Source organism: Chelon labrosus (genome assembly GCF_963514085.1).
Source record: "Chelon labrosus genome assembly, chromosome: 14".
NCBI lineage: Eukaryota > Metazoa > Chordata > Actinopteri > Mugiliformes > Mugilidae > Chelon > Chelon labrosus.
The window spans coordinates 5,065,675-5,090,353 of record NC_140347.1 but is presented as its reverse complement, the minus strand read 5'-3'; the positions used below and the strand labels follow the sequence as shown (position 1 = coordinate 5,090,353).

The following is a 24,679-nucleotide window of genomic DNA, read 5'->3' as shown; positions in this document are numbered from 1 at the left end:
TCAGCAACAATACTCAGGTAGGCTGTGGCGTTGACACAATGCTCAATTGGTACTAATGGGCCCAAAGTGTGCCAAGAAAATATCCCCCACACCATTACACCACCACCACCAGCCTGAACCGTTGATACAAGGCAGGATGGATCCATGCTTTCATGTTGTTGATGCCAAATTCTGACCCTACCATCCGAATGTCGCAGCAGAAATCGAGACTCATCAGACCAGGCAACGTTTTTCCAATCTTCTATTGTCCAATTTTGGTGAGCCTGTGCGAATTGTAGCCTCAGTTTCCTGTTCTTAGCTGACAGGAGTGGCACCCGGTGTGGTCTTCTGCTGCTGTAGCCCATCCGCCTCAAGGTTCGACGTGTTGTGCGTTCAGAGATGCTCTTCTGCATACCTCGGTTGTAATGAGTGGTTATTTGAGTTACTGTTGCCTTTCTATCAGCTCGAACCAGTCTGGCCATTCTCCTCTGACCTCTGGCATCAACAAGGAATTTGCGCCCACAGAACTGCCGCTCACTGGATATTTTCTCTTTTTCGGACCATTCTCTGTAAACCCTAGAGATGATTGTGCGTGAAAATCCCAGTAGATCAGCAGTTTCTGAAATACTCAGACCAGCCCGTCTGGCACCAACAACCATGCCACGTTCAAAGTCACTTAAATCACCTTTCTTCCCCATTCTGATGCTCGGTTTGAACTGCAGCAGATCGTCTTGACCATGTCTACATGTCTAAATGCATTGAGTTGCTGCCATGTGATTGGCTGATTAGAAATTTAAGTTAACGAGCAGTTGGACAGGTGTACCTAATAAAGTGGCCGGTGAGTGTGTATGAACAGAACTATCTCCATAAACAAGACAATATGTTGATGATCCTGTTGATGCCTTTTGATGTTGATATCATGGACATTATACAGAACACTGGAAGTTTTATGGCTGTTATTTGGGACCTCCAGCCCAGTTCTGGTTCTTTTAAATAAAACAATATAATATGCAGAGCAGAGAAAGGCTTAACTGAAGTCTCCAATTTTATTTTTTAATTTAATTCTTCCTGTGTTATGCAGTATATAGAACACACAGTTAACATCAAAATGATATAAAATCAACAGGCACACAATGAAAGCATTTAGAATAGAACAGTTTTTGACTTGTGCAAGTTAACCAAAGATCTAAAGACTGGCCTGGACTTGGTCAGGAATATTCTCTTCACCTGAATGTAATTTGTAAATAAAAACATGGAAATATACATATCTATATCTAAGAGATAGAGCAAGAGAGAGACTGTAAATACATGTACATACAGAACATGTTATTAAATATATACATATTATAGAAATATATGAGATTAAATTATTGATGCACACAAATTCTAACTGACTAGATTACAAATCAAATGTTCAAAACTCATGCACAAAACTTCAAGTTGGAATAATTTAGTTTTCAGAAACATTTCTCTTTTTAAACGTATTTATACAAATCACATTGATGCAATCATTTCATGAGGCGACGTAAAAACTATTTGATTCCAACAGCTTATATGTCATATTTGATATAAAACACTTTTAGTGGAGTATGATCACTGATAATAATGTATGAATGAGTGTTTCAGATTGACATTAAAGAATCAGGGAAAACTCTACCAAACTACCAAAATCATTCAGAAGGGGAAGGTTTCCCAATATTTAATTTATTTTTTATTAATATAGAGGGTTAATATAGATTAGGGGTTGACCGACTTCTGATTTTTTAAATTTGACTAATATGTGGTGAAAGTCAAGTCGACTATATACAGTAGAAAGTAATGCTTTGAAACAATGGAATCTATATTCTTGACCTGAATGCATATCTCACTAAAGAAGCTACGGAGGCTTTTCTTCAAGGTAACTGAAGCTTGAACACGAGCTACTGTGGGCCGTAGACCATGTCAACATCATAAATACTAATTCTATATGCAGGTCTCGCTCAACAAACTCTACCATAACTTCCATCTCGTGCATGGTGCATTCACTGACATCAAGGACAAACAAAAAAAACACACTCTACAACCACAGCAACAATATCAACTAATAGAACACAACAGACTTAAAATAGTACTTCACAACATGTTGTTAGATGGGATAATGTAGCAGGTATATCTCTGAAGCCTTCTCCATGTACTGCAGCTAAAGGTCTAATAACTTTACCAAACACTTGAGGTGCAGCCTCCTTCTCTCTGTTACCACAGGACATTTGGTGAAGTTGTTAACTAACTACTGTCCAGAGGATTTGGACTGTTCCTCTGCTAGTGTTCGTGGATGTCTTTTCATATACATTGCAGTAGTACTTTAGTTGTATTTTGGGACTGACATGTCACGGTAGTATGGGCTTCATCTTTAGTGAAGTATTTCCACACACTTGATGAACCACTGCTAGTTTGCTGCAACGACCCACTGGGCTCCTCACCTGTCTTCTAGGAGGTGTCCATGTTGCTGTTGGGCCTGGGTACTAAGGCACTCAATATTGGGGTTTGGCTATCATGAATAATTAATAATTATCAAAAATAATTATTTATTATTAAATAATTAGATCAGAATTACTAGATCACCTCGGGGCACCACCCTTCCAGGAAGGGAAAAGATAGCCAATCAATCAAATCAGTCTCATAAAATATACTAAATTGTCAAGTTGGTACTGTAATTAATAATTAACTTAACTATAAACAAAATTACCACGTTAACAACTAGTTAAAGTTGAAGGAATTTGGAGTTCTTGACAGTGTAGAGGTTGGCAACATTCACTCTTGTGCAATATTAAACAGACAGGTATGTTTAAAAGACATTTATTAACAAGAATAAAAGTAAACATACAATCTAACTACAGTGTACTCTATACAGAGGTGTGTGTGTGTGTGTGTGTGTGTGTGTGTGTGTGTGTGTACGTCAAAATGGCCATTGGTTGTGGGTGTGCCAAGATGGCCGCCGGATGTGGGCGTGCCAAGATGGTTGCTGGGGCCTTGAGGTCTTGAACACAAAGGAAACAATGGCTGCTGAGTAGGGACACTCAGACCATGTGCTGGCCAGTAGATATGTGGAATGTGATAAGGGTTTTATGAGGTGCCAGGTTAGAGGAAGGGTGCTTAGTTAAGCATGCAAGACCCTGAGTCTATGTGTTGCATAATCTAAACTATCAAATCACAATACTATAAACAACTCAATAAACACAAATATCACATCAAATCAACGTTTCTAACTCTATGCTTAGCTTAGCTTGATTAGGCCCAGGTCATACTACCAGATTTGGTGGAAAAGTCAATTTCTGGTGTGTTGCTCCTTTAGCTGGCAATTCCTGATGGAAGGCCGAACTGGGGAAAGTTGTAGTCCTTGCTGTGTGTTCCTGATGGCAGATGTTGGAGGGAAACCGGCCGCTCCTTGAAGTCCTTTGAAGTGGCTTGTTAGCAGCTCGGTGCTAACTAGCCGTGGCTCCTGTTGGTTGGGGTTCTTGCCTACAAAAATTCTGTTTGTTGGCTAAAAGAGCTGGTGCAGATTCCTTAGCAGGATCTCGCTTCGCTGCTGTAAGGAGAACAGGCCTGGCACCCAGCTGCAGCTGAGCAGCTGGGGGTCTCCACATGGAGGTGTGGAGTTGTAGAGGGGAAGAGAGTCAGAGAGTAAGAGAGAGAACATAGGCCAAACAGCGCATTTTATATGACCTGATGACCTCAGAGGTCACATGCCACTGTCAGCCAGTGAACTGCTGGGTCAGTTTTCACACCTGGAGGATTGTGGGACTTGAGGTTTCCAGGGCTTCCCTTTGTTTCCAAGACATGTGGTCAACTTGGTTATGCATGGTGAGCTTCCATAGCTTACCACCAGGTTCAGGTCCCAACAATGCTTAAAGCGTCATGGTACAGCAGTAAAGTCAACTAGTTTGTACAACCCCTATTATAGACTGATATATTTATTATGATAAGCTGTCCTTCAGGGTCAGATGGCAGCAGATTTACAACTGTAAGGTCACAGGTTCAAATCCTCTCTACGTCCATGCCTGATGTCCCTTGAGCAAAGCTCTTAAAGGCACAAACTGCTCCCTCAACAGCTGTATTTAGTCAGCAGTGTGTTTCTTATTTGTCTGCAGCTCACAAAGAGACACAGAGGAGTCATGTCCAAATCCAAAGCCAGGGTAGAGAGGTTCAGTGAATGTGGAGTGGAAGGTGAAGAGAGGAAACAGTTTGTCATTAAAGACTTCATAGAAGGAGATGGTTCCAGCAGAGTAGTTCACATACACTGCTACTCTGTTAGATACAGAGGAAGAAGAGAATGGAAGCTTTATTTCTGTTTTCTTGTGCCAGACAGAGTAACCACTCTCAGAGCACTGCAGACTCCAGGACTGACTGTTTAACCCAAACCAACAGTTTTCAGTGTTTCCTCGACTTCTGATTGTTTTATAAGTCGCTCCTACTAGGACGTCTCCTTCCCACTCTACCTCCCAGTAACAGCGATCAGTAACTCCCGCTGTACACAGAACCTGATAGTGGTCAAATGTCTCTGGAGTAAGATCACGTTTCTGCTTCTGTCTCAGTACCTTTGCCTTTGTGTTGTTGTCAGACATCAGGAGGTATCTGTCTGCTGTGTCCGGATCCAGTGTGAGTTTACAAGCATCTGATTGAGAAGACACATATATTTATTAATGGAACAGATCAGTGTTAGTGTCCTAGGTCTATTAGATAAAAACTGTGACTATGATTAATTTTATTATTCTGGTGAATCAAACACACACTTACACTTTCTCAGACCAGGTTTCATTCTCTGCTCTCCACCATGGTCCACCCTGAAAAGAAGAAGCAGCCAGACCACGATGTTGTCTTGTAAGGTTATCTAATTATGATATAATATATAGTATAATAGTATATCTATGAACATTTCTTAAAGAAGTTACCATCCAATATGAATTCTATCACAGTTGAATATGTAGAAATGTTGTGTGTTCATACTTGAGTGTGTCCAGTCTCCAGTCTGGATTCTCTTTTAGATCAGACAGCAGCTTCACTCCTGAGTCTCCTAGATGATTGTAGCTCAGGTCCAGTTCTCTCAGATGGGAGGGGTTAAAGGTCAGAGCAGAGACCAGAGAAGAACAGCCCTCCTTTGTTACCTGACAACCTGACAAACTACACAGACATTAACAGTAAGTCATAGCATATACATGTGAATAGCTTTAAACACTGAACAAAGCATGTTTAAATCAGCATTCAAACATCATAAACTACTGACTCCTGACCTGAGAGTTTCCAGTAGACAGTGTGGACTCTTCAGTCCATCAGAAAGAAGATTCACTCCTGAATCCTTCAGGTCGTTACCACTCAGGTCCAACTCTCTCAGACAAGAGGACTGGGAGCTGAGAACTGAGGCCAGAGCTTTACAGCTTCTCTCTGACAGGTTACAATCACTCAACCTGAAAAGAAGAAAGTAAGAGGACATAATGAGGTTTTTTTTTGTTTACTTGCTAAATACAAGATGTTAGCTTTCTTGCTAACACACCTGCATTAAATCAGTCCAACTCAAACATAATTTCTTGGACTGTCATCCCCATCATTCTCAACTGTACTTCCTATTTGGTAAGTTAGCATCCTAGTGTTAGCATTTACTTTAAAGGATTGCTTTGAACAGCTTCACAGAGCTGCTAGACTTTTAATATTTTTACTAAATGGTTCCTGACATTGGAAAATACAATACAATCAAATATAGACAGGAACTGTCACTTTCACTACCATGATAGATATTTTGTTTTGACATCATATCTGGTGATTTTTATATATCGGTATCTCCAGAAAACCAAAGACTGAAATAATATTCACAGACATTCACTAGCATTCAAACATCATAAACTACTGACTCCTGACCTGAGAGTTTCCAGTAGACAGTGTGGACTCTTCAGTCCATCAGAAAGAAGCTTCACTCCTGAATCCTTCAGGTCGTTACCACTCAGGTCCAACTCTCTCAGACAAGAGGACTGGGAGCTGAGAACTGAGGACAGAGCTTCACAGCTTCTCTCTGACAGGTGACAATCATTCAACCTGAAGAGAAGTAAGTACGAGGATATAATGAGGTTGTCTGTCAGTAGCTGATCCTGGTTTATCACACTCAGTACATTTCGTCACTGATGACATTTTTTTACACATTGTTCTACAGAAAAGAAACCAGAAAAAGACATAGTTAGTTACTCCTACAACTTCCAAACTACCTTCAACCTCTTGTCTCATGTTAATGCTGCAACTACAAAGCATGATACATAATTACTTAGGTGAGTACAGTCAATGCTGGAGCCTATCCAAGATGGTCACCATAAGAATCACCAATTAACCTAACGAGCATGTCTGGGAGGACGGCAGAGTATCAGGAGAGAACCCATCCATGCAACAGAACATACAAACTCCAAACAGAAAGGCCCCAGTCGGCCGATGGATTTGAACCCAGAGCTATCAGTGCTAACCACCACAGCACTGTGCCATCCCTAACATTGACCATCTTGTGACAGTTCAGCGTTCTTTTGAGAAACTTTAGGACCTGGCATTCATTAGTGTGGATGTTACTTAGACATGTAGCACCCACCGAGACCAGACCAGGCACCCCCACCCCATAGTAATGACACTCCTTGATGGCAGCAGCCATCCCCAGCAGGATGCAGCCTGACAGACGCACACACAAAAACACTTTAGGAACAACAAAAAAAAAAAAACATGAAGAACAGCACAAGGTGTTGACCTGGCCTCCAAATTCACAAGATCCCAAACTGATAAAGTATCTGTGGGATGATCCACAGAGGCCCCTCCCCTCAAAGGCCCCTCCACTAATAACATTGTGTTGTACCACAGGACACCCTCAGAAGGCCCATGTCCATTCTCTGATGAGTCACCACAAAGGAGGCCTGCACAATATTAGGAAGGTGGTCATAATGTTATGCCTGATCGGTGTATGTACAAGTCCACAGGTACATCTCCAATTCTCTCAGATGATGACAGTTAGTCTAACGGAAGCCATGACATTTGTTTCTGGACTTTTTCAAGCCATTTAAAGACACAGTAGCTCAGTGCATGTAAACTTATGACTGACTAGAATTGTGATATATTGAAACATAACTGAACTAAACACTTGCTGGAATAATTACTTGCCTTTATGTTAAATTCCTTAATATCTCTTGATAATGTTTAACTCCTATTATCTCATGTACTGTACATGGTTAATGTAATTATTCTAATTGAGTGTTATGTGTTTTTGACTCCTAGTTGACCATCTGACTATGAATGTGTTGAATGTGAATAAACATGTTCCTCAAATACAATTTAATGATTTGCATTTCCTGGTTTCAGTTGATTTTCGCTAAGCCTGTACATGATAATCTTTATCTCTTGATAACATGTTGTACTTCAGGGAGGTTGTATCGTTAAAGCACTTTGCAGTCTTGTGATTCAAAGTGCTATCTGTATAAAGGTAAACATCATGTTTGGTACAAATACACTATACGTTGCAGACTTTTTCACTTACAGAGCTCTTCTGGAGGCTTTGATGACTGGCAGCATCCTGAGCAGAGCATCTTCTGAAGCAGAAAATTTCTTCAAGTCAAACACATTCAGATCTTCTTCTGATGACAGTAACGTAAAGACCAGAGCTGACAGCTGAGCAGGAGAGAGATTCTTTCTGGTGAGTCTTCCTGAACTCAGGTACTGTTGGATCTCCTCTATTAGAGAATGATCCTTCAGTTCATTCAGACAGTGGAACAGATTAAGGATTCTCTCTGTAGGAAGATCCTCACTGATCTTCTTCTTGATGTACTTCACTGTTTTTCTGTTGGTCTGTTGTCTGTTTCCTTTCTCTTTCACCAGGCCGTGAAGAAGACTCTGACTGGTTTGGAGTGAAAGACCCAGGAGGAAGCGCAGGAACAGATCCAGGTGTCCATTTGGACTCTGTAAGGCCTTGACCACAGCACACTGGTGGACATGATCTAGGTCAAGATTGTGTTCAAACAAGCTGTACCACCACCACCACCACCAGGATTTTTGTGATTCTTCCATCAGATTGACACCATGATTAATGAATGTCAAATGAACATAGAGAGCAGCCAGAAACTCCTGAACACTCAGATGGATGAAGCAGAACATCTTGTCCTGGTACAGTCCTCTCTCCTCTTTAAAGATCTGTGTGAACACTCCTGAGTACACTGAGGCTGCTCTGATATCGATGCCACACTCTGTCAGGTCTGATTCATAGAAGATCAGGTTTCCTTTCAGCAGCTGATCAAAAGCCAGTTTTCCCAGAGACTCAATCATCTTCCTGTTCTCTGGACTCCAGAGTGGATCTGTCTCAGCTCCTCCATCATACTTGACCTTCTTCACTTTGGTCTGAACCACCAGGAAGTAGATGTACATCTCAGTCAGGGTCTTGGGCAGCTCTCCTCCCTCTCTGGTTTCCAACACATCCTCCAGAACTGTAGCAGTGATCCAGCAGAAGACTGGGATGTGACACATGATGTGGAGGCTTCGTGATGTCTTGATGTGGGAGATGATCCTGCTGGCCTGCTCCTCATCTCTGAATCTCTTCCTGAAGTACTCCTCCTTCTGGGGGTCAGTGAACCCTCTGACCTCTGTCACCATGTCAACACACTCAGGAGGGATCTGATTGGCTGCTGCAGGTCGTGTGGTTATCCAGAGGCGAGCAGAGGGAAGCAGTTTCCCCCTGATGAGGTTTGTCAGCACCACATCCACTGAGGTGGACTCTGTAACATCAGTCAGGATCTCAGTGTTGTGGAAGTCCAGAGGAAGCCGACACTCATCCAGACCGTCAAAGATGAATACGACCTGGAACTCTTCAAAGCTGCAGATTCCTGCTTCTTTGGTTTCAGTGAAGAAGTGATGAACAAGTTCCACCAAGCTGAACTTTCTCTCTTTCACCACATTCAACTCTCTGAAAGTGAATGGAAAAGTGAACTGGATGTCCTGGTTGGCTTTGTCTTCAGCCCAGTCCAGAGTGAACTTCTGTGTTAAGACTGTTTTCCCAATGCCAGCCACTCCCTTTGTCATCACTGTTCTGATTGGTTCATCTCTTTGAGCTGATGGTTTAAAGATGTTTTCACATTTGATTCTATTTTCCAGTTCATCTGTCTTTCTGGAAGCTGCTTCAATCTGTCTGACCTCATGTTCATCATTAACCTCTGTTGACTCTCCCTCTGTGATGTGGAGTTCAGTGTAGATCTGATTCAGAAGGGATTGATTTCCTGCTTTAGCAATGCCCTCAAACACACACTGGAACTTCTCCTTTAGTTTTGATTTGAGTTTACGTTGACACAGTCCAGAAGGAGTTCCTGAATGAACAAATAAAATATTAAATAAACTGTATATGTTACAGTCTTAGAACGATACACGAATATTAAAGGGTATTACACCCTCTATTAAATATATTCATCTTGTTTGTCAACGTCAAATATTTTTGTGTTTAGCTCTGTTACACAAGTAGATAATTTTTTTAGGAGACTAAAATGAAGATATTAAAGTCTCTTACTACTCAGCAGACAGTCAGCCAGCTTCTCTTGCTTTATTTCCTTCATGTAGTGCAGGGTGATGTTCAGAAAAGCTTCTCTGATGATGCTCTTCTTCTCTTTCTCTTCACCATCCTCCTCGTCAGCTTTCCTCTGGCTCTTTAATGTTTCCAGATCTAGACTCAGGAGATGCTGGAATTTCTTCAACTCATCCGTCACAAAGCTGACAATGTTCTCTTTAAGAATCTGGAACAATATATAAAAATAAATTTCTATAAAAAATGCAGTCGATATAGTTTTGGAGACTGACACAATTTTAGCTATTTTAACTTGGCTGCAACGAACAAACTAATATGTCAGAGAGATGGCAAAAACCGTAGAAGTGTCTAAATCCACAGTTTAGCACATTCTAAGCAAAAAGAACATACTGGTTATTTCTGCGATAGAAAACATGGATGTACACAAAGAGGAGTATGATCACAGGAGAAGAAAAATCTCCAGATGAACCTTCTCCAGAGGTAGGCATATCATTGTCTAAGGCTTCATAAGACCAAATGAACAGAAGGTTCACAACAAAGTGCAAACACTTCATAAGCCCCAGTAATGGAAAATCCAAATTAGACATTATCATAGGACATCTAAAACAAGCCAGAGCATTTCTGGAACAGCATTGTTTGGTGAAACTAAAATCAACCTGTACTAGCATGACAGGAAGATAAAAGTATGGAGAAGGCTTGGAATTGACCATGAGCTGAAGCATACAACATCATCTGTAAAACATTGGAGGCAGTAGGATGGTGTAGGCATATGGTACATGGTATCCAATGGCATTGAGTCACTATAGGTTATTGATAATGAAACAAATGAGACAAAGGCAGATAGACAATGACCCAGTACATTGTTTTTGGTACACATATGTTTTAGATCAGGGTCCCCAACACATCGATTGCGATCGACTGGTAGATTGTGAAGTAGTGCTGGTAGATTGCATGCTGTTCAGTAAAATGTTTTAATGTAGTCTATCATTTATCCTCTCTATGGCATTTGACATTTGATTGACGTACTATACAATGTCAGATTGAAGGCCGGCCAGTCCAAGATCTCCCCATACATGCACGGTCAAACACGAGAGCTGCTGCAAAACTCTAGCATTCAAAGTAGTTAGCTTTCAAATTTATATCTACAACTAACTACAGAAGAGGTAGAAAATGAGTGGGAGTACTGGATCAAGAAAGAAATCAGTGCAGTGGCAGTCATCAGAGTAAAGTATTGTGCCATAAGGTTCATTCAGATGAACTGTGGGAACCCCTGTTTTAGATGATATGTTTCTTCAACCCCTTGAATTGAAGTTGAGCTTGAACTTTAAGTCTGTATTCATTATAAAACTATAACATGAACATGTTTTGGTAAATGTTTATGTTATGCCCCGTCCAGGGGTGTCTGGGACACAACATGATTAAAGGCCCCCATCTTCCCCAAGTCCCAAGTAGCCACCAAAACACTATCGATTTCAATGTAACGAAAGGATTTATTTACAGGAAAATAAAACTATTTAACAATGAGTGGATGTATCGTCGGGATGGACCAAAGATAAAATAACAAACAAAACAACCCTACTTAGAAATAAATCAAATAGCCTAAACAAAGCAAACAAAAGACAAAACTCTTACCTCCCTATCTAAATAAACAGGAGAAAAAATAAGGGAACAAAACTGGCAGTCCACCCCTACTACTCAAAGTAAACGAACAAACAAAACTAATGACGAACAAAGAAGCAAAAACTGTGGCTGGTTGGGAGATGAGGAGGATGAGGAGAATCCTGCTGCCCGCGCAGGCGCGCCATCTTGGCCGCTTTTAAATGAGGGAGCTCCGTGCTGCAGCCAATCGGGAGCCAGGACCAGGACCTTCCCACCAATCACCTCACAGATGTCACACACACCTACTCAATATAAAGAAAAACAAACAACAACTAATAGCCATTACGACGTCAGGCGTAACATTTAAATTAACAGAAAGCATTAATTGTTAAGGATAAAACACAACAGTGGCCTTCTGTATTCCTCCATAAACCAGTATGTTAGTATTTCATTAGAGGCTTGTTATTTAACAGCTGGGTTTTATACACACCGTAAATATAGAGTCCAGGTCTGTTTGTTGCTCCTGGGTAGACTGAACCCTGGGATCCTCTGAACTCTGCTGAACTCTGAGGAGAATATAAAAAGGTTAACATAATTACATGAAGACACCTACAGCAAATGTGTAGTGGTATGTTATGAAGAATGTTGATAAAAACAACACCAATATATGCTCTGTCAGGAATGTGTATGAGAGCAGTACTGATAATAACTCAAATATAAGAAGCCCGAACTACTTACTTTGTTTCAGAAGTTTGATAATAATAATTTATCTTGTGTATTACGTTTACTGACAACAGAACTTATGAATTAGACTTGTGCAGAAACAGAATGAAGCCGTCAGCCTTAGTTTGGTGACGTTGATAGATAAACAAAAACATTTAAATTTCATCATGTATGAAGTAATACTGATAATAACTCAATTATAAAAAGGGTCCACTTACTTTGTTTCAGATGTTTTTTGTTCTGTAAAGTTAATAGGTTGCATCATGGACTTGTCACTCTCCATGGACTCACAGCTGGGTGTAGGAGAGTCTGTCCTCATTTTCTCCTTCTTCTTCTTCTTCTTCTTCTTCTTATTCTCTGACCTTCAACACAACACATCCAGATGTTTGACTTTTCCTGATGAGACTAGAGTGACTCTGAACTCTGACATGAAGAACAGTTGTGGATTAGGATCCAGATCTCACCTGTGAGCTTTGGTTTGGTCGTCATATTCCTCACATGGATCTGGTTTAGAGGCAGAGAGTCCCTCCTCTCTGTCCTCACACTGATCCATAACAGAGCCGACACCTTAACACAAACACAACACATCATTCCATACTAATGGATGGATGCCAAACTCATCACCTGATTGTAGAGGATCTCAAGCCAAACATCAGTGAGGTTTGTACCAATCAGACTAAGCAGCACATTGGACCTAATGAAGTTATTTCATGAGAATAAAATGAGGTCTTACTGGTTTATGTTCAAGAAGAACTGAAGTCTGTCTCACATCATCAAACTAAACAAAGACACAGACACAGAAAAGTTATTCAGTTTGTCTAAACCAAATCTAAACCATTCTCCTCTTTATACATACATAGGGTGATGTTGTGCATACAGTTGAACCAGTTTGATAAAAGTGATAAAAGTGATTACAATCCTTACATACTGCACATATTTGTTAAGCTACAGTGTTTTCTTTTGTAACCAAGGTTAAAAATCTATATTAAAAAGAGCTAAATTCATATTAAAAAAGTAAGTTCATGAAGTACTTTATTAATGTTAAAGATTAAAAACTGATATTCGTCTAAAAAGCAATTCAATTGAGATGAAGAGAAAATAAATGGGAAGTTATTTTGAAGGGGATGGGTTGGAGACGTGCTGTCAGCCAATCAGGAAGAAGCTTGGACTACTGACCTGCGCGGAACAGAGTTCACTTCACCTTGAGCTGCTGGAAGGAAAGAGAGCAAACCTTGCATCGAGAACGATACCTACCTTGTGGAAATATTGAAATGAATGTTGTTAAAACGGATTAAAAACTCATCGAAATAATCCAATACGGAGCGCGAGCTGAGATGCTAACTAGCACAATGGCAGATGCCGTCTCACCAACGCTAAAACCATTAGCTTGATATTTTAAATCTGCAAACTTAATCCAATGCTGTGTAATATGTTGGTTTGCATAACTGTTACACACTTAACTGTGAAATGTGTTGATTTAGCACTTTTATTTGTGCATTTTGAGCACATTAAGCCATATTTGAATTATCCTTGAGTGTTACATTTTAATTGAGACATGCTTAAACATAGAAGAGGTTTTTCAATAATTATCTGTGAGAATATTTTGAGAATGTTTATTACTGATATTGGGACGTCATATTACAATGATGGTTCAGTTTAATGAGGTGAGGATTTAATATGAATTATATTCTATAGTTCATGATTGAAAGCTAAAAGAATGCTCTGACCTTACTCACTGTAGGTCAGGTTTTTTTGTTGGACCTCTTTGAACCTTTGATATACCTGAATGTTGGAGCCTGGATCGAGACGTTGATGGCGAGCCACAGCCCAGTGGAGAATTAGAGATACGGGGCCTGCAGAATTCGGCACGTCATTACTCACTCACACACACACACACACACACAGAGAGATCACCAACTGTGCAGTAGGACAAACTCTCTCCACTTCCTCAGTGGACCGAACTGAACTAAAAACTGAAACTGAACTGAAGTGACTGAAAACGGGGGGTGAAATTCTGAACTTTATATCACAGCTATGAGTTTGTTTACATTTTTTTATTTTTCTCCTTACCCAGGTAAGATTTGTGTCATTTTCAAGAGTGTGCATTTTTATGTTTTTGGCTAATCCTTCCCATTCATATATTAAAAGGGAAGCGTTTTTGTTTCTCAAAGAAAGTACAATTGTGTCCGAGTCATTCCTGGTGTATTGTCTGGTTAATCCTGGGCTACGTAGTCGAACATAGAACTTCTGATCTCATTGGCCATAAATAATCATTATATAGAGTAATCCAATTCCATTCCCCATCTCAAAAGGGTCACACTTTCCTCTGTGTTTCTCTTTCCTGATTTCAGGTATCTGAGGGTGAAGCTAAACGCTTATTATAGACGTGATGATCTTTACAAGGACTACGTCATAATTATAAAAATACATTTGTACCTCACTATAAAGTGTTTCCAAGATTAGTAACCTTAATCTGTTAAACTTGCATGACAAAAAACATTAAACATTAATCTTCATTTATTTTTGTTGATCCTGTCGATGTCATGTGAGCAGATATTTAAACTGTGTCACTGCTCTGAACATTAAAGAAAACCTGTCTGTCTGTGCAGAATAAAACAAATTAAACACTAGCTCAATAAAATACATAAAAAAAAAAAAAATCAGACTGAATGTTTAGTCATTTCTTTACCTCTTTAGCAGCATTAGGTTTTATCTTTTATTTGAGCTGGTTATGTACGTTAGTTGTACTTCCTGTTATCTGAGGCCTACAAGCATGGATACACCCTGACAGGCGAGTTAGTAGAAAAACATCGACACACTCTCAGACAGGAGTGAAAGAAACCAGCTTAGATATCAGTAAAGACAATGAATTACCATTAATTGTGGAGAAAGAGAACAAGGACACCAACTAAAAAAAAAAAGTGTCAACCACTCCGCACCAGTGATGATGTTCTAACAATCAAAAGTTTAAACCTTACCTGCAAAACTCTACTCAGAAGCTGGATTTAGAGTCACTTCAGGTTTAATCCTGGTGTTCTAGGCTCGCGACAGTGGTTAACAGACCGTAAAACCCTAGCCGCCCAGAAATGGGTAATATTTGCTATGGAAACACTGGAAAAGGCTGGTCTCTCTCTCTCTGTGTACTGGATGACTGACTTGTGGACTTTGTCTTTGTTTGTCTCACCCAAACATTTCCTCATACATGCTGTGACATGTTATGCTGATAGTTATCACATTAGATGATTGTCCTTGATCAAATCTGGATGTCACAATGTTGGGGTTCTTCTGCCTGCTGTGTTTCTTTTGGTCTGGATCATGTTCAACTTCTTATGGTGTACTCTATGTTACTATGACATATACCACTCCATCTGAAAAGCTGTGTGGACTGACAAAGTGTTTCTGTTATTTATTTACCTTCATGAGGTATTAAATCTCTAGTAGATGACTCTCATCACTGAGTGTCAGTAAAACCCAAGACTGGAGACTGACAAATGTTCTGTCTTCTTTTTACTGCAGGCTTGTTAGTGTATGTGTGGTCCTGTAACAGCAACTAGAGAGAAAAATAATCAACTCAGTTCACTGAATACCTGCCTCTTTATACCCTTTATAACAAGGATATTAAATCAGCCTTCCAGTAGGTGGCGCAATTGTTGTGGAGAAGGAGCCAGGAACCTTTTATCATCCTATGATCAGAATAAGAAAGACATATATGAACAGAACTATCTCCATAAACAAGACAATATGTTGATGATCCTGTTGATGCCTTCTGATGTCGATATCGTGGACATTATACAGAATACTTTTTATAACAAGGCAGTATACATTGCTGCTTACATGTTTTTCTACATAAAAATGACTCAGAACTTCACAAAAATCAAATCAAACAAATGAAACGGAATTATTATACTTTTTAAATAAATTAGGGATTGGTCTCAGTCTGATCTTCACAACACATGTTTGTGGAAGTGTATGATGGCAACGGACAAAGGAGCTTCAGAAAAAGAGTTGTTGTTGCTCATCAGGCTGGAAAAGGTTCCAGAACCATCTCTAAAGAGTTTGGATCCCACAAATAATCCACAGTCAGACAGATTGAAGACGACTGTTCCCCTTCAAAAAAAAAACCCACAAAAAAAACATTACATGCATTACATGCATAATGCATTACAAGTTATGCAGTTGTCCCTATGTGTATGATGTATCATGGTTTTGACTGAAGTCATTTAAATATTCATCTAAAGGCAAAGAGGGTTTATGATTTACATGATTACATTAGTATAATAGTGGATTTCTTGAGTTAAAGAACAAAAATACCTATATAAGTGAAAAACACATGATCTATTCTTTGGATATTATTGCACTTGAAAGAGTGATGTTTATTTTTATAAAGACATGGTTATTTCTGTGAATGAGTGTGTGGAAGATGTTGCCTACAGATGTGTAAAAAAACAAAAAACAGAGACAGCTATATTGATGTATTCAAATTTAAACCAACAAATGGACTTTAAAACTGAAACAAGATTACACTAGGGAATGTTTATTTTTATACCATGATTTTGAAAGTTTGTAATAAACAGACAGAGTTTCGGAGCAGAAGATGGCGGCTCGTTCTTTCACACACTAACTTCATTGGTTCGGTTTTCCAGGGGAGTTAAGAGCAGTGGATCCCAGCAACCAGAAGGAAGAAAAAAAATCATTTGTTACTCCAGTTCCATATTGAAACTCGTAACACTGACAGTTTGATAGAGGCAGTGGCCTCAGCTTTAGGTTTGGATGTTGTGGTGGCACCCATGGAAATGACTGACACCCATACAAATACACTGTATATACAGTCCTGCTCACCATTATTGGCACCCATGAAGTTTAAGTACACAACGTGGAATAGCTTCTGAAAAAAATTAATCATGTGAAACATTTCTTTTCTATCGAGAATTCGGGTTTGATACAAAAGAGCAAATGATATACAACTATTTTAAACAATAAACAATGGGAGGAAAAAATAGAAAAACTTAAAGCTTGCTGTGTCACTGCTTTGACACCCTTTGCTGTAAATCAGTACGGAAACACATTGTGACTCACCTGTGGTAAATCACAAATGAGAATCACCTGTGATAAATTCTCTGTGCTCATGTGACACGAATTAGTCAATGAATGATGACTTCCGTGTTTTAAAAAGCAATCTGTTATCCCCTGTTCCTTTGTCACTGTTGGAGCCAAAATTATAATTTAGTAATTTGAAGAATCTTGGTAAAATTATTATTATTGTTACCTTATTATTTTGAATTGATTCTGGCCGAAATTGATGATTTGTTAAATTAAGCTATTTCCCGAAGTGCGGCCACTCTGACAATCAGCTGATTGGGAGGAGCAGTGTCATATCAACCAGCTGATCAGCCACGCTGATCGCTGTCATGCCCATCAGCTGGTAGGTCAGGAGCGGTATGTGACTGGCTCCTTTTTTGGTTAAGTAGATGCACGGTTTTTTGACCGTTTGAATTAAATAACTGAGTTTTTCTTTGAGTTCATTTATTGCATTTTGTTTTGTTACTTTCAACTTGACACTGCTGTGCGTGCTCCTACCGGTAAGAGAATCTTGCTTATTGGGAAGAAGAAATGGACAATAAATATAACTAAAAGGAATCGTGGACTCAGTTCATTTTTTTTAAACGTGTCAACCAAAAATACAAACAAAAGGGACCTGTTGGAAAGTTGCACTTATATTCGTCAAAAAACCTCCGCTGCTTTAAGAGCCGTTTCAAACTGTGTTTGGTCTGTGGATACAAAACCCTAAACAACCTGTCAAACTACCACTCAAAGTTCCCTCACCGTATGCATCCATGTCTCCTTTTGTTTATGAATGAATGAATGAATGAATGAGGAGACCGCTCCGCTTGGATGGATGGACGCTGTCAACTGTATTATAATGATGGTGCGTTCAAAGGACGTGAATTCAGTGGGAATTTCTGAAGCGTACGGAAAACGCCTTTGGATAAATGCAAACAGCTATGCAAAGCAATGCAATTCATTGGAAGTTTGAAAATAATAAAGTGAAATACAAAAGGAGGACGTGGAGTCGAAATCAAAATACAAAATGGAGTCAAATGAAAGAACTGAGGATTTGGAGAGCTTGGAGAGTGACATTGAGAGTGTGTTTGGGGAAAGGCTCAGGAGACTGAAAGCATCAAGGAGTGCAAAATTGGGTGCATTAACAAGAAAGAGGAATGAAATCAAAGAATTGATGAAAAATGTATGTAATGTTGAAGTTGTGAAATCTAAAATGGAAAATGAGTTTCTTAAACTTTGCGAAGAGATGGAAGAATTGAATGATTTCGTTCATGATTTAATGAGCACTCAGGATGAAAAGGAAGGAGAAATTGATCAGGTCGAATGGTACAAACCCAAGGCAGCTGCTTTAAAAGAATTCAAAGATGAAGTGACAATATGGACTGCTGATGCTCCTGTATATGTGTCTGAGGAAAAGGATGTTAAATCAAAAATTATTACTCCACAGGACAGTGCTTCAAATGTAAAGAGTTCACATTCAAAAGGATCAAGGAGGTCCTCACGATCTTCTATTGCATCTGCAAAGCTCAAACTGGAAGAACAAAAGGCTGAATTGTTGGCACGTGCAGCCATGCTGACTCAGAAACAAGCTCTGGAAAGAGAAGAACCTATCTTAAAAGCAAAAAGGGAACAGCTTGAGCTGGAAACAGAAATAGCGGCTAACACAGCAAAACTGAGTATCATTAAAGAGTTTGAGCAACTACATGTTGCCCCACCCCCTTCAGGAGACGGGATGAATGATTACTTCGAAAATGGATTCATCGGGGACCCATATAATGAAATGTGTGAAGTGTACACTCAGGGAAAGGCCCTGCTTGCAAGTACAACCCTGGAGCCTGTTAACGCACATACCAAGACAGACAGGCAAAAAACAATCATTCAGGTGAGCAAACCAGCTGCTGAAGTCGTCGCTCCAGTTGAAATTAGCTCTCAAGTCGTCGCTCCAGCCGCTGCATCCAGTGCTGTCACTGCCATAAATGACATGCAACACATGCCAGGAGGTACAAGATCTCAACGTCAGCAGACATCTTCTGTATCAAGCTCCGGCACATCTTCTAGTATACAGGCAGATGGCAGGAGTAACTTGCTAGACATCATGGAAAGACAGAATGTGATCACAGAAGCACTTGTAAGGCAACAGAAACTCTCTTCATTACCTCCACTCAGTATTCCCACTTTCAATGGAAATCCTTTGGATTACCAGTTTTTCATGAGAGCTTTTGAACATGGTATAGAGGAGAAGACTGAGAACAGCAAGGACAGACTGTACTTTTTAGAACAGTGTACTGTCGGCCAACCAAGAGAGCTTGTACGTAGTTGTCAGTATATGCAAGCAGATAGGGGATATACAGAGGCAAAAAGATTGCTAAAACATTATTATGGGGATGAATACCAGATTGCTATGGCTTACATCGACAAGGCCCTACATTGGTCACATATTAAAGCTGAAGACCCAGAAGCTTTAAAGGCATTTTCAGTGTTTCTTAATGGCTGTCTTAATACAATGGAAACAGTGGACTACATGGAGGAAATGGATTATCCAGCTAACATGAGGGCTGTTCTATCTAAACTCCCATACAAGCTCAAAGAGAAGTGGCGGGTTAAAGCTTGTGATGTACAAGACAAAGAGAACAGGCGAGCCAAATTTGTAGATCTTGTTCAATTTGTTGATAAACAGGCAAGAATTCTGTCACATCCAGTGTTTGGAAACCTAAAAGACAGTCCCATGATTAAACCAAGCCACACATTCGTCCCTGCTATCAGCATGAAAACTAAACAAAGTAAAAGTGGTTTTGCCACAAGTGTCACAGCAGTATCTCAACCACCCTTAAAGCATGTTAGCAAATTGCCATCAAACTTATGTACATATTGTCAAGGAGAACACAAGCTTGCTGCCTGCCTTCAGATTCTCAAGAAAACGCATAAAGAGAAGTTGGAATTTCTTAAGACTAGAGGGCTGTGTTTTGGGTGTTTGGAAAAAGGACACATGAGTAAAGGATGCAAACAGAGACTCACCTGCAAACAGTGCAAATTGAATCACCCTACTCTCCTTCATATTGCCAGCAAAGAAAAGGAAACAACTGTTACAAACGCATCCAGTGCATTAGTGGATATGGATGAAAGTCAAGGAGGGAAGGATACTGGGGCCGGTGAGCCTGAGGGCACCCTAGCTGTTGTCCCTGTAAAGGTGAAAACAAAAAAAGGTAGCAACACAATAACAACATATGCCTTTCTCGACCCAGGCAGTACTGCCACCTTTTGCACTGAAGCAATCCTCCAGCAACTTCAAATAACAGGACGAAGGACAGAAATACTTCTGCGAACAATGAACAGGGAAGTCAACTAAAACATCTATTGCATGGGACTTGGAAATTTGTGGCCTGGAAAATGATCAGTATGTGGAACTTCCACATGTATTCACACAAAATAAAATTCCAGTAAAGAAAGAGAACATTCCATCCCAAGAGGATGTGGATCAATGGCCGTATTTAAGAGAAGTTAAAATCCCTAAAATTGATTCAGATGTTGGATTGCTGATTGGATGCAATGTGCCCAAGGCTTTGGAGCCATGGAAAGTAATTAACAGCCAAGGGAATGGCCCGTACGCTGTTAAAACTATCCTGGGTTGGACGATAAACGGACCTTTAAGAAAAATGGATGTTAAACATACTGGAAATCCTGTCGTCACAGCAAGCAGAATTTCAGTCATAAAAGTTGAGGATTTGTTGCAGCAGCAAATTAAGTTGGATTTCCCAGAACATCAACATAAGGAACGTTCAGAAATGTCTATGGAGGATCACAGGTTTCTGGAAAGTGTCTCCAAAACTGTCAAATTAATGGATGGACACTATTGTATTGGACTGCCATTAAAGGATGAAGGTCTTGAGTTTCCAAACAATCGATGTGTGGCTGAACAAAGAGCTTTAAATTTAAAACGAAAATTTTTACGGAACAGCAAATTCTACCAAGAATACAAAGACTTCATGGTAGATATTCTGAACAAGGGTTTTGCCATCAAAATGACACCTGAACAAAAGATTAAAACAAGTCAAAGCAAAAGGATCTGGTATATACCACACCATGGAGTCTACCATCCAAAAAAGCACAAACTGCGAGTCGTGTTTGATTGTGGAGCATCCTATCAAGGCACATCTCTGAATGCACATCTTATGCAAGGTCCAGACTTAACAAATAGTCTGGTTGGTGTTCTCACAAGATTTAGGCAAAAAAACATTGCATTCATGGCAGATATAGAGGCCATGTTTCATCAGGTCAAGGTGCCAGAGGATGATACTGATCTACTCCGGTTCTTGTGGTGGCCTGATGGAAACCTCAGTAACGAGTTGGAAGAGTACAAGATGGTTGTGCACATCTTCGGTGCAACATCCTCGCCTTGCTGTGCAAACTTTGCCTTGCTGTGCAAACTTTGCCTTGCAACAGTGTGCAAGGGACAATATGGATGGATTTAGCACTGAAACAATCTCCACTGTGCTAAGGAACTTTTATGTGGATGACTGTTTAAAATCAGTGGAAAATGACAAAGAGGCATTAAAAATCGCTCATGAGCTCTTGGATTTGTGCAGTAAAGGCGGTTTCAAGCTGAACAAATGGGTTAGCAACAACAGAACCCTGCTTCTTTCAATACCAGAGGATAGTCGATCGAAGGAAATGAAAGACCTGGACTTTGATCAAGACATCCTACCTGTAGAAAGAGCCTTAGGAGTGCAGTGGTGTACTGAAACTGATTCATTTGAATTTAAGATCAATATACAGGAAAAACCACTTACCAGAAGAGGTATTTTGTCCATGGTGAGCTCCATTTACGACCCTCTCGGTATGTTGGCCCCTGTTATCCTTCCTGCTAAGCAAATTCTGCAAAAATTAACTGGACTGAGACTTGGATGGGATGAAAGGATCCCAAAAGAATTTGAAGAACAGTGGTTCAAGTGGTTACATGACTTCCAATTGCTAAAAAACTACAAGGTGAAGAGATGTATTAAGCCATATGACTTTGGACAACCAGTCACAGCACAGCTTCACCACTTTGGCGATGCTAGTGAAAGTGGTTATGGTACAGTCTCTTACCTTCGATTAACGAACAAAGCCCATACAGTTCATTGCTCTTTCATCATGGCTAAGGCCAGGGTAGTTCCACTCAAACCTATTACTATTCCAAGAATGGAACCAACTGCTGCCACTGTTGCTGTACGGATTGACAGGATGATGCAAGATGAACTTGAACTTCAACTCGAACCCTCTGTATTTTGGACTGACAGCACATCCGTCCTAAAATACATACAAAATGAAACATCAAGATTCCAAACATTTGTTGCCAACAGAGTTGCAGTTATTCGAACCACCACAAAGGCCTCCCAATGGAGATATGTGAATGGTTGTATGAATCCAGCGGACTGTGTATCAAGAGGTGTCTCTGCAAGTAACTTTCTGAGAAATCAAGTCTGGGTGTCAGGACCAGAGTTTCTGCTTCAGCCAGAGTCCCATTGGCCGAAAAGTCCAGAGTTGACCCTCACCTTCAGTGACCCAGAAGTGAAGGTACTTGCAGTAAGTGTTAGCACCCCTGAAGACTGCAATGATACAGTCAATAAGTTGCTCATGCATTACTCACAATGGCATCGCCTCAAGAAAGCTATTGCGTGGGTCCTACGTATTAAAGCTATACTTAGAGCCCACCTAAAGAATAACAGCTATGAAAAGGAACCCCTCTCTGTTGAAAATTTGCAAAAGGCAGAAGCTGCAATCTTTGAGTTTTGTCAATCCACGTCATTTAGGGATGAGATGAATGCATTGAAGAAAGGATTTGGAGTGAAAAAGAGCAGTCACCTTCACAAACTCTCACCCATTATGCAGGATAACCTGATCAGAGTTGGTGGTAGGCTGATGAGGTCCGCAATGCCATCTGAGGCCAAAAATCCAATCATTCTACCCACAAACCACCATGTGACTCAACTTCTCATCAGACATGTTCATGAGAATTTCGGACATAGTGGAAGGAGTCACACGCTCTCACATTTGAGGCAGAAATATTGGATTCCTGGTGGAAATTCGGCTATCCGGAAGGTCATCTCAAAATGTGTCACCTGCAGGAAACTAAGTGGAGTGAGAGGAGAACAATTCATGGCAGATTTGCCAGAAGAAAGAGTCACGCCAGATGACCCACCCTTTACAAATGTGGGTGTGGACTTTTTTGGCCCATTTGAATTGAAACGGGGAAGAGTCACAATCAAGCGTTATGGTGTGATTTTTACCTGTCTGAACATCAGAGCAGTTCACCTAGAGCTTGCACACAGTCTCAACACTGACTCATGTATTAACGCCATCAGGAGGTTTGTTGCAAGAAGAGGCCCTATTAAAGTAATGAGATCAGACAACGGGACCAATCTGGTTAGAGCTGAGCGTGAACTGAAAGAATCAATACAAAGTTTAAATCACACACAAATTCAAAACAAACTTCTGGACAAAGGCATAAGGTGGATATTTAACCCACCGTCAGGTTCACATCATGGAGAAATCTGGGAAAGACAGATTAGAACCATTCGACGCATTCTCAATGCCTTAATGCAGCAACAAATGCTTGATGAGGAAGGGCTCACCACCCTGTTCTGTGAAGTGGAGGCAATCATAAATGACAGGCCTATCACTAAAGTGTCTAACGACGCTGGAGATTTGGAGCCACTTACTCCAAACCATCTTTTGTTACACAAAACAAAGCCTTTCCTGCCACCAGGCGTATTTGACTCAAATGACTGTTACGGACGAAGAAGGTGGCGTCAAGTACAATACATGGCAGATTTGTTTTGGAAACGATGGACAAAAGAATATTTACCTGACCTCCAAGAACGACAAAAGTGGACCAAGAAAAGGCGGAACTTCATTAAAGGAGACATTGTCCTCATCATTGACGACACTGCACCGAGAAACTCCTGGATTATGGGGCAAGTCATTGGAGTCACACCAGATTCAAGAGGATTTGTACGACAAGTGCAGGTTCGAACCAAAACCAGCACACTATGTCGACCCATAACAAAGCTTGTTCTGCCAGTGGAGGCCAAAAATGGACTGTAACACACACACACACACACACACACTCACTGCACCTATGGACTATTTATTCATGTGTTGAAAATGGACATTACATGAAATGGACTTTATATCAGTGACAAAAAAAAAAAAAAAAAAAAGGGTTGTTGACATGTATTGGCTCCATTATATATTGTTTGTAATTGTCATGAGATGTTCTATGTCAATTAGGGGCCGGTATGTTGGAGCCAAAATTATAATTTAGTAATTTGAAGAATCTTGGTAAAATTATTATTATTGTTACCTTATTATTTTGAATTGATTCTGGCCGAAATTGATGATTTGTTAAATTAAGCTATTTCCCGAAGTGCGGCCACTCTGACAATCAGCTGATTGGGAGGAGCAGTGTCATATCAACCAGCTGATCAGCCACGCTGATCGCTGTCATGCCCATCAGCTGGTAGGTCAGGAGCGGTATGTGACTGGCTCCTTTTTTGGTTAAGTAGATGCACGGTTTTTTGACCGTTTGAATTAAATAACTGAGTTTTTCTTTGAGTTCATTTATTGCATTTTGTTTTGTTACTTTCAACTTGACACTGCTGTGCGTGCTCCTACCGGTAAGAGAATCTTGCTTATTAGGAAGAAGAAATGGACAATAAATATAACTAAAAGGAATCGTGGACTCAGTTCATTTTTTTTAAACGTGTCAACCAAAAATACAAA

The 24,679-nt window shown here is 40.2% G+C and overlaps 2 protein-coding genes across 3 annotated transcripts; both read right to left on the bottom strand.

The window, feature by feature from the left end:
• Positions 1-4,073: 4,073 nt before the first annotated feature.
• LOC311499400 (NLR family CARD domain-containing protein 3-like) lies at positions 4,074-9,746 on the bottom strand (the record flags this gene model as incomplete). The annotated part of the gene is made up of 7 exons (XM_084560350.1): positions 9,521-9,746; positions 7,511-9,323; positions 5,869-5,985; positions 5,247-5,420; positions 4,753-4,799; positions 4,450-4,630; positions 4,074-4,263 (listed from the first exon to the last, which is right to left on the bottom strand). Exons 1-7 carry the CDS (start codon positions 9,564-9,566, stop codon positions 4,074-4,076), a joined length of 2,568 nt encoding a protein of 855 aa, XP_084416476.1. The 5' UTR covers positions 9,567-9,746.
• Positions 9,747-11,563: 1,817 nt separating this feature from the next.
• LOC311499821 (uncharacterized protein) lies at positions 11,564-13,660 on the bottom strand. Of its 2 annotated transcripts, XM_084560953.1 has the most exons (5): positions 13,640-13,660; positions 12,591-12,635; positions 12,322-12,424; positions 12,076-12,219; positions 11,564-11,700 (listed from the first exon to the last, which is right to left on the bottom strand). In XM_084560953.1, exons 3-5 carry the CDS (start codon positions 12,408-12,410, stop codon positions 11,601-11,603), a joined length of 333 nt encoding a protein of 110 aa, XP_084417079.1. In that variant the 5' UTR covers positions 12,411-12,424; positions 12,591-12,635; positions 13,640-13,660; the 3' UTR covers positions 11,564-11,600. The 2 variants fall into 2 exon arrangements, with proteins under 2 accessions (XP_084417079.1, XP_084417078.1); XM_084560952.1 differs by lacking the exon at positions 13,640-13,660 and having other exon boundaries at positions 12,322-12,685.
• Between the last annotated feature and the right edge of the window lie 11,019 nt (positions 13,661-24,679).